Source organism: Sander lucioperca, chromosome 21 (assembly GCF_008315115.2).
Source record: "Sander lucioperca isolate FBNREF2018 chromosome 21, SLUC_FBN_1.2, whole genome shotgun sequence".
Classification (NCBI taxonomy): domain Eukaryota; kingdom Metazoa; phylum Chordata; class Actinopteri; order Perciformes; family Percidae; genus Sander; species Sander lucioperca.
The window spans coordinates 29,383,993-29,396,492 of record NC_050193.1 but is presented as its reverse complement, the minus strand read 5'-3'; the positions used below and the strand labels follow the sequence as shown (position 1 = coordinate 29,396,492).

The 12,500-nt window shown below is 45.6% G+C and overlaps 1 protein-coding gene across 1 annotated transcript in view; it reads left to right on the top strand.

The window, feature by feature from the left end:
- The window catches only part of LOC116046745 (CCN family member 1-like), a 21,386-nt gene that overhangs the window by 1,298 nt on the left and 7,588 nt on the right, over positions 1–12,500 (top strand). The window contains exons 2-4 of the mRNA XM_031295147.2: positions 1,217–1,430; positions 7,945–8,397; positions 8,898–9,076. Coding sequence (XP_031151007.1) covers positions 1,217–1,430; positions 7,945–8,397; positions 8,898–9,076 — 846 coding nt within the window. The remainder of the gene's footprint in view (positions 1–1,216; positions 1,431–7,944; positions 8,398–8,897; positions 9,077–12,500) is intronic.

Here is a 12,500-nt window from a genome sequence, read left to right as displayed (position 1 = left end):
CTAAAAATGGAAAGTGATTGTCACTGCATTGTGTAACGCTGTATCCTTCAAACCCACACGAGACCCACAAGAGTGAGTTGAACCAGTGACAGAAGCACACTGGGACCTGGCCTGGATTTAGACAGCGGCAGAGTCAGGAAGGAATCCCTTAATTTGACTGTGGACAGCCAGTGAGAGTAGCTTATGAGTGCAGCTGTGAGGGAAAAGCGAGAAGAAAAAGAAATAGCAAAGACGATGTAAAGTGAACAATAAAATACTGCTGCTTCCTGACCACAGTCTGGTAGCAAGAAACAGGAAAGATGCAACATGTAAGCCTACCTAACGGAGGATAAGACTGACTGACATGCATCGTTGTTTCCAAAGGTCTCTCCGTTTGTGGCCGTCCAGACTACAACACAACCCCGGAGACTTCAAACCAAAACGGGGATCAGAAGTGTTTTCAAATTTCTGTGGTTTAGGGGCTCGGAAACACCAGAGCAGTGTGAAAGCGAGGCGTAACGTTGCGAAATGTTCGCTTTCAAACCAAAACGTAGGAGTGTAAATGTAGTCTCAGACTGGCAGCTCGCTGTGATCTCAATACCTGCTGGGACTTTGAAGAAAAAAATCCAGATTCTCCCAGATTCCAACTAGAATAACGTTAAAAAAATCATGTTTTTAATGTTATTCTAGTTAGAATATGCCAGATGTAATAAATACATTTTACCTTTTGTTCTAAAGATGTGTGCCTTGGATTTTTTCTTGATGTTTACTTTGTTATTACCACCAATGATGACAGACGGCCGTCTTATTTGCACAAAGACTAGTTCCAAGAAGCTCCCCCGATTCTTCGGTTTTTCACCTGCTTGGATTTGTTGGAGAATTTGGTGTGTGTGGTGATAGAGAGAGGGAGGGAGAAACAAAAGATGTAGGAGCAGGAGGGTGGAGGGTGAAGGTTGGTGGGGGATTTTGGGTCAGAGAGCGTTCCTTTCATCCCCACATGCCCGGCGAATGCCAAGCGGAAGGCGACAGAGGGTTACAGATATCCCTGTGGGGCTCGGGGGACAGTGCTGGGTATTCAGCAAATGTTTAAGCCTCACACACTTTGAGGAATTTCTGTGATCTGTGTAACATGAGTCAAATTATTGTCCCGCTGGGTTCCAGTGTGTCTCCTCCTTATGAAGTGTGTTTACCAGTATCCAGGTTAACTAAAGTGCACACTGTGCCCCCCTTCCCGTAGGTGACTGCTGGCTGTCCAGTGGTGTGCGAGTGTCCGGCGGGGCCTCCGTCTTGTCCCCCTGGGGTCAGCTCGGTGCCGGACGGCTGCGGCTGCTGCAAGGTGTGTGCCGCTCAGCTCAACCAGGACTGCCACGAAGGACGGCCCTGCGACCATCACAAAGGCCTGGAGTGCAACTATGGCAACGATGTGGGCCGTACCCATGGCATCTGCAGGGGTACGTACCCAGGGGTTGATGCACAGACTGTAAACGTGAAGCCAAAACATTGGGATCGCCCTCTGGCGGCTGGTTGCACTATAGCTCATAAACCCTGCCTCCCTCCATGTTAGCGGATAGGACATGGACCAAACAAAATAATCAAAGTACACATCAAATAATTTCTCCCCAAAGATGGTTTCTGTCATTTTAGGTAGTTGTGATCACGCTGATGTTTGCTCAAGTGTTAATTGTTCTGATCAGTTTGGTTTTTATTGGTTATTTGATGCTATAAAAACGGGGTAAAACGTTATGATTGACAGCTGGGATTGACTCACGATTTGTCAGATGGGTGAATGGGCGGGACCTCCATGCCGCGGCTCCATCGCCCCGATCACTAATGTGCAAAAACAGGCCTCCAGGAAGAGCGCCGGGCTTTGAAGCGGCCAAACAGTGGAATTACAACTTCCATTACCCTCATGTGATGCCCTTTTGGCCCAAAAAGACTTACATGGCTGTAAATCAGTGGATACATTTTATCGAGCGTCACCACCATCGCAAAATGACTTTTCACTTTTAAGAATTCAATCCATTTGGTCCAATAACATTTGGAAAGTCTAGAAGAGCCGCACAATGAAATCATCTAATCTCCATTCAAGTTAGCAGAGTGCTAAACCGGAAGTAGCCTGTCTGGCCGATGGAGGTCTGTAGTGCGCCTGCTCTATGGGCCGCACAGTGCGGAAGCAGCGGCGATCATCCGGGTCATTTTATATGCGGAAGTTTAACTTTTTTGGCTTCATGAGCCACTGAGCTAACCTGATTCCGCCAGATGGATTGCTTCGCATTTGCTCGGCATATCCATCTGGGAACTTTCCATTGGAGAACTTTTGGGAAGGGGCGAAAATCCTGGTTAGCTGATTGGATAAACCATCTGTCTATCACCACCTATGTTGGTGATAGACGGGCCAAATCAACCAACGATATATCAAACTCTTGCTGAAACCAGTCGGGAGAAGAGCAACAACATCTTTTCCTCTGAGAAAAGCCTCCAGTGCCGTTTTTTTGCTCTTCTTTCAATGAAGGAATACTTTCTAATTCGGATAGAACTTGCTCGATAGCTACGCTCATCTCATCCGTGGAAGCCGCCACGTTGTTTAGACTGAACAGTCGCTTCTCGTTGCGTCACACCTAAACCCGCCTCAAAACCAACGCTGATTGGTCGCTCGTTTGGCGAACGGCTCCAAATTTTCTCTGTCTCAAGATGCCAGACTGATCTGCGAGTGGAAAACTGGAGCTCGCCAGATCAGGACGCTCTCACGAGGCTACCACTGAGCAACTCCCAAACAGGACTCCGCCTCGAACGCTGTATCCAGGTTTTATTAAACGTCCATGGTGCAGACTCTGGCAGCAACCCTATTCCGGGATATTTTGGCTTCACTTTTGTACAGTGGGAGGAAGTGGTGACGCGTAGGGTTGGGTATCGTTTGGATTTTTACGATTCCGATGCCAAACTAGTACTTTTAAAACGATTCCGATTCCTAAACCGATTCTTTAAAAACTGAAAAATGTCATATGTTTACTAGCAATCACGTGCAGTGAATGGTTAATATGCTTTTACGTCCGTTTCGCCGCTACAGAGGGCAAATATTTCAGTCGACACATTAGGTGCTCTAAGCGATGTCACACGTTTTCTGTCTCTGTAGACAGCCCAAGCTCCACAAACGGCAACAACAACAAATTGTGCCAACCTGCACCACCAAACATAGACAGTCTTCTAGCCAATAACTGACAAGAAGGATTTGGGGGTTGGGGTGGGGGGTTAGTGCGCAGAGGGGAGGGGACGGGATGAGGAGGAGGGAGGGGCGAGCTAGTCTCGTTTTGTTTGAAAATACTTTGAACGTCAACAAGAAGTGACGACACCCAACATCGCTTAGAGCAGTGGTTTTCAACCACTGTGCCGTGGCTGTGAGAGATCGTCCTGTGTGCCGTGGGAAATTATCCAATTTTACTTAATTGATCCAACAAATTTTGAGTTACTGCAAATAATTTGCCATTGTTGCGCATCTGTGCCTGCAATATGATGACTGGCAGAGAAATTAAATACTGTTCTGTGTCAGTAGGTGGCAGTATAGCGCAATAATGACCTTGTTGTTTTAAGACAATAGAATTACTGCCACCTTTCGCGCACATCGTGGGATGTAAGCAGTAGGGCCGAGGTCATCGACGTAAGCCTGCAACAGTGATGGATACATTTTTAAAAAGGAAAAATGCAGATTCTGATCTTATTAGGCTGCAATGTGGCATTTTGTAACATTTTTGGTTGGTGGTGTGCCGCGGGACTTTTTTAATGTAAAAAATGTGCCGTGGCTCAAAACAGGTTGAAAAACACTGGCTTAGAGCACCTTTTAAGTGGAACCGAAATGAGGAACCGAAATTTGCGTTCTAAACCCGGTCCGGTTCCTACCGGTTGCGTAGAAACTGGTTCAATAGTGGAACCAGGTTTCGGTACCGAACCCTAGTGACGCGTCGTCCATCTTTATATACAGACTATGATAGGGCAACACGTTCTCACACTCATCTCGTAAAATATGGACGCTTGGTCAGGTGCTTTTGTTGTTCTTATTGACACGAACAGTCTCCTTTAGCGCTATAAGTAAACACGCTTGGTCGGGACTATTGCCATCCCTTTTGACGCAGTTATGTTAAGGAAAAGGTCGTGGGTGGGCGTACGGTTCTGTGACACACGGGAGGAAAGAAAGAAGCGACTATAGCAAGCGGGACGTGAACCCCTCTCGCCTGGTGAAAGTCCTGTGTTTGACCCATCCACCCCCCCAACCAACCTCCTTACATACTACTCTCTAAATCCTCTCTAACTGCTGCTCTCCCCGGGGCGTTGGGAGACGCCTTTTTCGTCGCATCAGACGCTGACAGCCACTGACAGCCACTGTCCAAACGTCCTTATTTTACCAGTTCAGAATGAGAACGGGTTGGATAGGGAGCCTGAAAGAGAGAGAGAGAGAGAGGGGAGGGAGGGTCAGATGCAGGGAAAAGTTGGGTTCAGATTGGGCTTTGAGTTTGGGGTTTAGCTCGGCGTCGATGAGGGAATGTGTAACTTCAGGGTGGGGAATCTGGCTTCCGCGCCAAGCGGCTGGAGTTTCTCTTTGATAGGGTCTCGGGGTTTGAAGCCCGTGCCACGTTTCAAAAAACAGAGCACCTTCATGAGCTGGGACTGAAACCTGGCCAACTCCAGGATTTATATAAGTAGCTCAGTGTGTACACAAACAGCCCCATGAAACACATGCATGCACAGTGGTATTTATGTGTGTGTTTATTTGGGGGTGTTTCTATATAAAGGGGGGGTATCCGGGGTGTTGCATGGGGAGTCCCACTCAGGGACGGACATTGTAAACAAGTCAAAATGCCTTTCTGATCTAAGAATAGAGCTGGCTTCATAAATCTGGAGATGATGTGTCTCTCTCTCTCTCCTCTGATCTCCATGAGCACCTTCCTATTTATTTTCTTTCTTCCTGTCACTCAAGTTTTCATCAGCTTCAGAGCAGAGTTATTATAGTAAACTAAAACTAAAAATAAGCAGTGAAAACTGAATCTAAATTAAAAACTAAAACCTTTTAAGAACTGAAACTTGCCAGGTTGAAAAAAACATGAACCTAAATAATTTCAGTTTTAGTTTTTTAGCTGGATAAATAGCTAGAGATAGAGATACTTTAATTATCCCGAAGGAAATTAAGGTGTCCAATAGCTTATACACAACATACATACATACACATAGGCACACAGACATATGACATATGACATCCACGCACACATATATACTACAAAAATACAAAGAAAGATATATCAATAGGGTGTCCTTACAGTAAAGTTAGGTAGTAGCATGTTTAAATGAGCGGTGTGGAAAAAATGCAGAAAGGTGCAATGGTATCATAGTGCAAGAGAGTGTCAGTGCAAATTCTATATCTATTCAAGTACAACAGGCAACACAATATATCAAAAATAGAATAATCATTACTTAACTATACATAGACATTGATTATTTTTGGGCATTTTTTAGGCCTTTATTTGACAGGACAGCTGAAGACATGAAAGGGGAGATAGAGGGAGGAATGACATGCAGCAAAGGGCCGCAGGTCGGAGTCCAACCCAGGCCCGCTGCGTCGAGGAGTTAACCTCTACATATGGGCGCCTGCTCTACCAACTGAGCTATCCAGGCGCCCAAAGAAAAGTTTAGGTTAAAGTTGAAAACCGTCCATACAGACAAAAAGACAGCGTGGTGTATTGACCATACAGGCAAGCTAACAAAATGGGCAGATGGCTAATATGCTAATATAAGCCAGTAAGGGAGTCAAACAGTGCCAATCAGTCCAGGGTAGTTTACGTGTATGTATAAAGGCATCCAGATGAAGGCATGGTACAAAGCTTTAAGATTTTACTACTGAAAAAAGGAATTTCCATCAACTCTCATTGTGACATTGAACCAGAGAAACTGGACAGACTTGACATGGGATGGTGCTGTGTTTTAACTGCGGACACTCAAGTAGCTCAAAGATATATTTAACCCTTGTGTTGTCTTCCCGTCCAACGTGCAACTTTTTGTTTTTCTGGGTCAACATTTAAAATTACTTCTTTGTCACTTCTCGATGTTTTGTCACTTTTTCCGATGTCTTTGTGTGATTTCTTTCGTGCTTATTTACATTTCTTTTTTTTTTTTTTTTCAAATTCTATAAAATTGAATAAAACACCCAAATTCAATTAAGTAGTCAACTGATCATATATTTTACTTGTGAAGAGCATTGTATGGAACCATCCGTGTTATTTGTTTTGACAATTTGGTTGACAGAAACCCAAATTTCGGATATAGACACCTTTTGAAAATGGGTCAAATTTGACTCAAAGACAACAGGATGGTTAAACATCACAGCTGTTCTCCGTGCATGTATCCTGGATGTATATGTAGCTGCAAACTTCTGAGACGTTATACCTGGCCCCGACAGAAACCAACCAAAACTAAATATATACAAACTCAAACTAAACTAAAACTAGCAAACACACTCTGAAAACTTACTCAAACTAAACTCAAATGAAATTGAAAAGTCAAAACTAAAACTAAATAAAAACTAAGGATGTCCCGATCAGCTTTTTTGGCCCCTGATCCCGATCCGATTTTTTTAAAATATTGAATATCTGCTGATACAGAGTCCCGATCCAATACTTGTATTTGCTTAGATAATAGAGCTGCACACCGGGTTTTTTTGTTTACAAAAATAACAAAGTAACTGAAAGATGTCTTCAGCTTAATACATTTAACTTAGTGCAGCTAGCATTTTTGTAAAACACATATAAAATTAACTTCTACTTAGAATGGTGTAGAATTGACAGATGTTAATGATCGGAGTAAGGAGATCGGGGGCTTTCTTTGGGAATACAGAGTCATCTTAGACATTTGTAGGCAGCGTTATTATAGTGAACTATCTCCACAGCGCTGCAGAGGAAGGTCTGGCTAGTCCACACTAGAGTCCGAATCGGGCCGCATTTTTCTGTCCGATCCCGGCCCGCGTCCGACAGAGCAGTAACCGAACCCGACCTGAGCCTGACACAGTTATGCCGCGTTCTATTTACCTCGCAGCTCGGTTTTAACGAGGTCAAAGTCGTAAACACGCCCCCTGACCTCGGATTTCCGAGCTCAGAACTCGTACAACCTCGCAGTAGCCCGAGTTTAAAATCCAACATGGCTGGCCCCTGTATCAACAGTTGTGAAAAGCTGCAGTAACATAAAGTTATTATTAGCACTTCTGTCTTATTTGTGTCACTAAATCAGTCGTTCACACAGGTATGTCCAACTTCTATCTGTGGACATGTTGTTACGCTGTTTGCATGCACAAAAAACGGCGTAATGCGTTGTTATAAACTGGTATTGCTAACAATAGCTAACCGGGCTAGAGCTAATGACAACAATGAACATCTGACTTTTAAATACAACGCATTCAACTCGGGTATGACGTCATTCCCAGCTCCGGCTTCCCAGTTCCGAGGTCAATAGAACGCGGCATTAAAATGTCATTTTTTTCTCATACTAATGCCACATGTACGTTTGTTTGTGTGAAAACTTTTATGAAGCAGCTGTAGGAAGGCATTCAGAAATGTCAACAGTCGATGTCAATCAGCTCACACGGGGCAACAAGCTCACGTTAACACAGGAGCGCACCTACATAATAAGCAGTTTTAAATTTAAAATGTTCAATACCTTATCGCGCTGATGTGACCGAGCCCGACCCGAACCCCAACATCATTTCTAAATATCTGTCCGAAGGTATCCATCCTCTAGTTCCCATATCGGCTTGGATCCGATACTTCCTGATCTGATCCGGACATCACTAATAAAAACGAATTGAAAATTCAAAACTGTAATAATAACCTCGCTTCAGAGTTTTCTTCAGATCCAGAATATTTGATATCTGGACACTTTTAGTTCTTCAAAAGTGCTTTAACCAAACCTGTCTACTTCCTTTCCCCTCAGCGAAGGCAGAGGGCCGCTCGTGCGAATACAACGGGCGGATTTACCAAAACGGCGAGAACTTCAACGCTGGTTGCAAGCACCAGTGCACCTGCATCGACGGAGCAGTGGGCTGCGTGCCCCTTTGCCCCAGCCACGTGCCGCTGGCGTCCCCTTCCTGTCCGGCCCCACAGCTGATCAAAGTGCCGGGCCAGTGCTGCCTCACCGTCGACTGCCACAAGGGAACCTCCCTCGTGCCCCCCGTGCACCGTCGTCCCCAACCTCCAGCTTACCCGCCTTACCCATTCATTCCCTACCCGGCCTACCCCTTCCCGAAGCCTTATCCGAAACCTTACCGGAAGCTGTACCCCTACAAACCCAAAAAGGAGAAGGACACCCTGGGGAACGAGCTGGTGGAAGTGGAAGTGGGGGGCAAGCGCAAGTGGGACAAGCCACGTGGAAACAAGCACCTGGCGGGTAAGAGAGGGTTCGGCCGCCACGTCGCCTCAGAGTGGCGTCTGTTTCCTCCACGCAGTAAAGCATCATGTTTATGTTTTAGCCATTTTAGCTCCCGCTGACGCACAAACGGCCTCACTGTGAGCCTTTTCCTCTGCATCTACGCATGTGTGTGTGTCAGCATTTACGTGAGGCTTGTTTTCCACTGGCTCCTTGCACACCAGAGGTGCTCTCTCTCTCACACACACACACACACACACACACACACACAGCACATACCTCTGTCACCCAGCTTTCCCCTCTCTGTAATCACCCACTCTATGCGTCAGTGTTGCCTGTTCACTGAATGAAGCTAGTGTGCTTTGCGTCTCTGGACCTCTCCTTTCCCCTCTCTCTCCCACCGGCCCTGTTTCACCCCTCCAGCTTTACTTTTGCCCGATCTCGCTCCTCTTTTCTCTGACTCTCCATATGTCACATCGCCCATTGTCCTCTCACACGTCCTCTTGTTTCATCTCTCCTAGCCTGGAAACAGGTGGTAGATCAATGTGTGGTTCAGACGACGTCCTGGTCCCAGTGTTCCCGGAGCTGTGGGATGGGCGTCTCCTCTCGTGTTACCAATGACAATGCCCGCTGTAAGCTGATCAAGGAAACGCGTCTGTGCAACATTCGGCCCTGCAGCTCCATGTCTATGCCTGTCAAGGTGAGGAATGTGTGCTAAGATTCTCAGGCTACATCCATTCTACTACATTTTCGTTTCAAAACGAATATCTTGGGTAGGGTTGCACCGATCCGATATTAAGATCAGATATCAGTCCTGATATTGACAAAATAGCTGGATCGGGGATCGGAAAAATGAACAGATCCATGGGCCGATCCAGTTTTGTTCGCCCCCCCAACTCATGTCTAAGAAAAGCTGAGCCCCCCCCCAAAACCAAAGTTGAGGTAACTCTCGAGATAGAGCCTTACTTTCTTTTTTGATACAGAGGAGTTATCAGCAATTTTACATTTCTCCTCCATGTATCATTCATAAAATAGTGATGCCGTGGCGGGACGATAGCAGCTAGCAGCTAGTAGCTAACAGCTAGCAGCTAGCAGCTAGTAGCTAGCAGCTAGCAGCTATCAGCTGACCTGATGACAGCAGGGTCCCAGGTTAAGAGGTCCCGGAGGTTTGGTCTACTAAGTAGCCTGCCTACAATTTTAAGCAAGAACAAAAATATATAGTTTTTATACCGACTTTTGTATACATTATATATTCTAGTGTAATATCATAATTTGTTTAACATGTGCAAATATTTTTTTTTTTACCTCAACCTCAAACCAGATAAAGACTTGCGCCCCCCCTGAGATCTTTGCCGCCCCCCTGAGGGGTCCCCGGACCCCAGGTTGGGAACCACTGCATTAAAAGGCCAAAAAATGATCTTACAAAAACAAAAAGAATATCTTTTGTTACATTTACTGTACATCTACACTACTGCAGCGTTTCTGAGCCCATAAAACGGAGAGATTTTGGAAACACTGCTGTCCCCATTTTGGTATGAAAACTGTGGGGTTGCTTTGCAATCTGTGACTCCACTCTGTGACAGTCACTGCATTCGAGCTTGCGCGCGCCAATGTGACGTCAAAATAGAGTAGACCAGAGGTCGGGCACCACTCTATTTCTTTCAGCGGCGCGCAATAAAGCGGAAACAGGAAGCAAGGACGAGCTCCTGGCCAACCAGATGCCAGGACTCTCAGAGTGACTGCTAGTCTGCTAGTCTCTCTGGTAAACTTACTGGTTAAGATGAGTTCTTTTATGGTGAATGAAAGGCTTGATCCCACCAAGTAGCTCATCCAACCACACCGAAACATTGACGTCAACGCTGCTGCCAGTTCTGCCGTTGTTTACCTTTTTCTCCTTCTTCTAGTCCGTAGAAAGGGCAAAGTCGGTAGCCTTTCCTCATTAGCGCCACCTCTGTTCAGGAGAAGACTGCAACTAGTGCGGGTATGAACAGTTACAACCCGGTCTCACGGCAGTTTGTGTAAATGTCACGTTATTTTTAATCTATTGATACGTGTTCACGGGGACGTTTTTCTCGTTTTTTATGTGGTGGCCAGCACGAAATACCCTACGGGGAAAGGGCGCCTCACACGCTGGGAGACGGGCGGTGGGGACGCGCCACAATAACGGGACGGTTGTGATTAGGAAGACTACGGGAAACTAAACGCCACACGCGGGACGCGATCCCCGCTCGCCCGGGTGAAAGTCCTGTATTGTTTGATCCATCCACCACCCTGACCAGCCTCCCTACGCAGATTTTCGGCTCTTTATACTACTCCCTACCATTTTCATGCTGTGATCACGAAATATGCTTCCCATTGAAATACATTACTTCACATTTTCGTGCTGGCCACCACGAAAAAAACGAGAAAAACGTCCCCGTGAACACGTATCAATAGATTAAAAATAACGTGACATTTACACAAACTGCCGTGAGACCGGGCTGACAGTTATGGCGCTCCCATGACGTCACACTAGCACTCGACAGGTAGGCTGCAGCGAGTATACTGCACGTTTGAGGGAGCATTTTAACCGTTTTTTGGGAGAAATAGGGCACTTGGCAGATACCTGAGTTTGGGAATCTGTATCAGTAGAGAAAAAGTCAAATTGTCTTTAAAAAGTTTGTGTTTTCGTCATGGATGGAGAGTACAATCATTTGGATTCAACAATGGACTCCAATTTTTACAGCAAAAAAAAATAAAAACATTAAAAAATGTTCTCAGAAACTTAAATAAATATGACTGAACATAATGCTTCCATGTCCCATTATAACTCTGTCCACAGCTGTTGGTAAAGTGTTTACTCTTCAACAAACTGGATATGGACGGTGATACTCAAAAGATAGATTTGGGTATCACTGAGGGTACATCTACACTGCTACGTTTTGGTTTAAAAAACTAATATCTTTTGCTACCTTTACGCCTCTCGTCCGAGCCCCTAAAACTTTAACTTAACTTTAACTTTAACATTTGGAGACTCTGCTGCCCTCATTCTGGTCTGAAGACTCCGAGGTTGTTTTGTAGTCTGGACGACACAAATGGAGACATTTGGAGACGAGGACGCAGTCAGTCTGTCTTATCAGTTAGGTAGCTTACACACCTTTCAGTAACAGGTCTGTCTGTCTAACTGTCTGTCTTATCAGTTAGGTAGCTTACAGACCTTTCAGTTACAGGTCTGTCTGTCTGTCTGTCTGTCTGCCTGTCTGTCTGTCTGTCAGCTTACAGACCTTTCAGTATCAGTTCTGTCTGTCTGTCTGTCTGTCTGTCTTTCTGCCTGTCTGTCTGTCAGCTTCCAGACCTTTCAGTAACAGTTCTGTCTGTCTGCCTGTCTGTCTGTCTGTCAGCTTACAGACCTTTCAGTATCAGTTCTGTCTGTCTGTCTGTCTGTCTGTCTGTCTGTCTGTCTGTCTGTCTGTCTGCCTGCCTGTCTGTCTGTCTGCCTGTCTGTCTGTCAGCTTCCAGACCTTTCAGTAACAGTTCTGCCTGTCTGTCTGTCTGTCAGCTTACAGACCTTTCAGTAACAGTTCTGCCTGTCTGTCTGTCTGTCTGTCTCTGTCTGTTAGCTGCCAGACCTTTCAGTAACAGTTCTGCCTGTCTGTCTGTCTGTCTGTCTGTCTCTGTCTGTCAGCTTACAGACCTTTCAGTAACAGTTCTGTCTGTCTGTCTGTCTGCCTGTCTGTCTGTCTGTCTGTCTGTCTGTCTCTGTCTGTCAGCTTACAGACCTTTCAGTAACAGTTGCACCTCGTCCTCGTCCAAAGTATTTTCTGTATTTTCAGCTTTATACATCCAGGATTTTCAACCACAGAGTAACGTCAGAAAATCTGCTTCCTGTTTACACCGGCACGCACATGCCCAGTGTGTGTGTTAACGGTCATGTGATACGTGTTGTCAGACGTGTTCATACCAAGGGGGTAAGCCTCTCCTCGGACCGCGAACCTCCTATGGCGCCATTTTGATGCTACCAAGCCATCACCTCCCGTTAGCATCCCATTGACTGCCATTCATTCTGACGTCACTTTGACAGAGAATAACTTTACATCTGAAGAGTTTAAAGACTCTATTTGTCCGTTGTTTATTTCTAAAGAAAC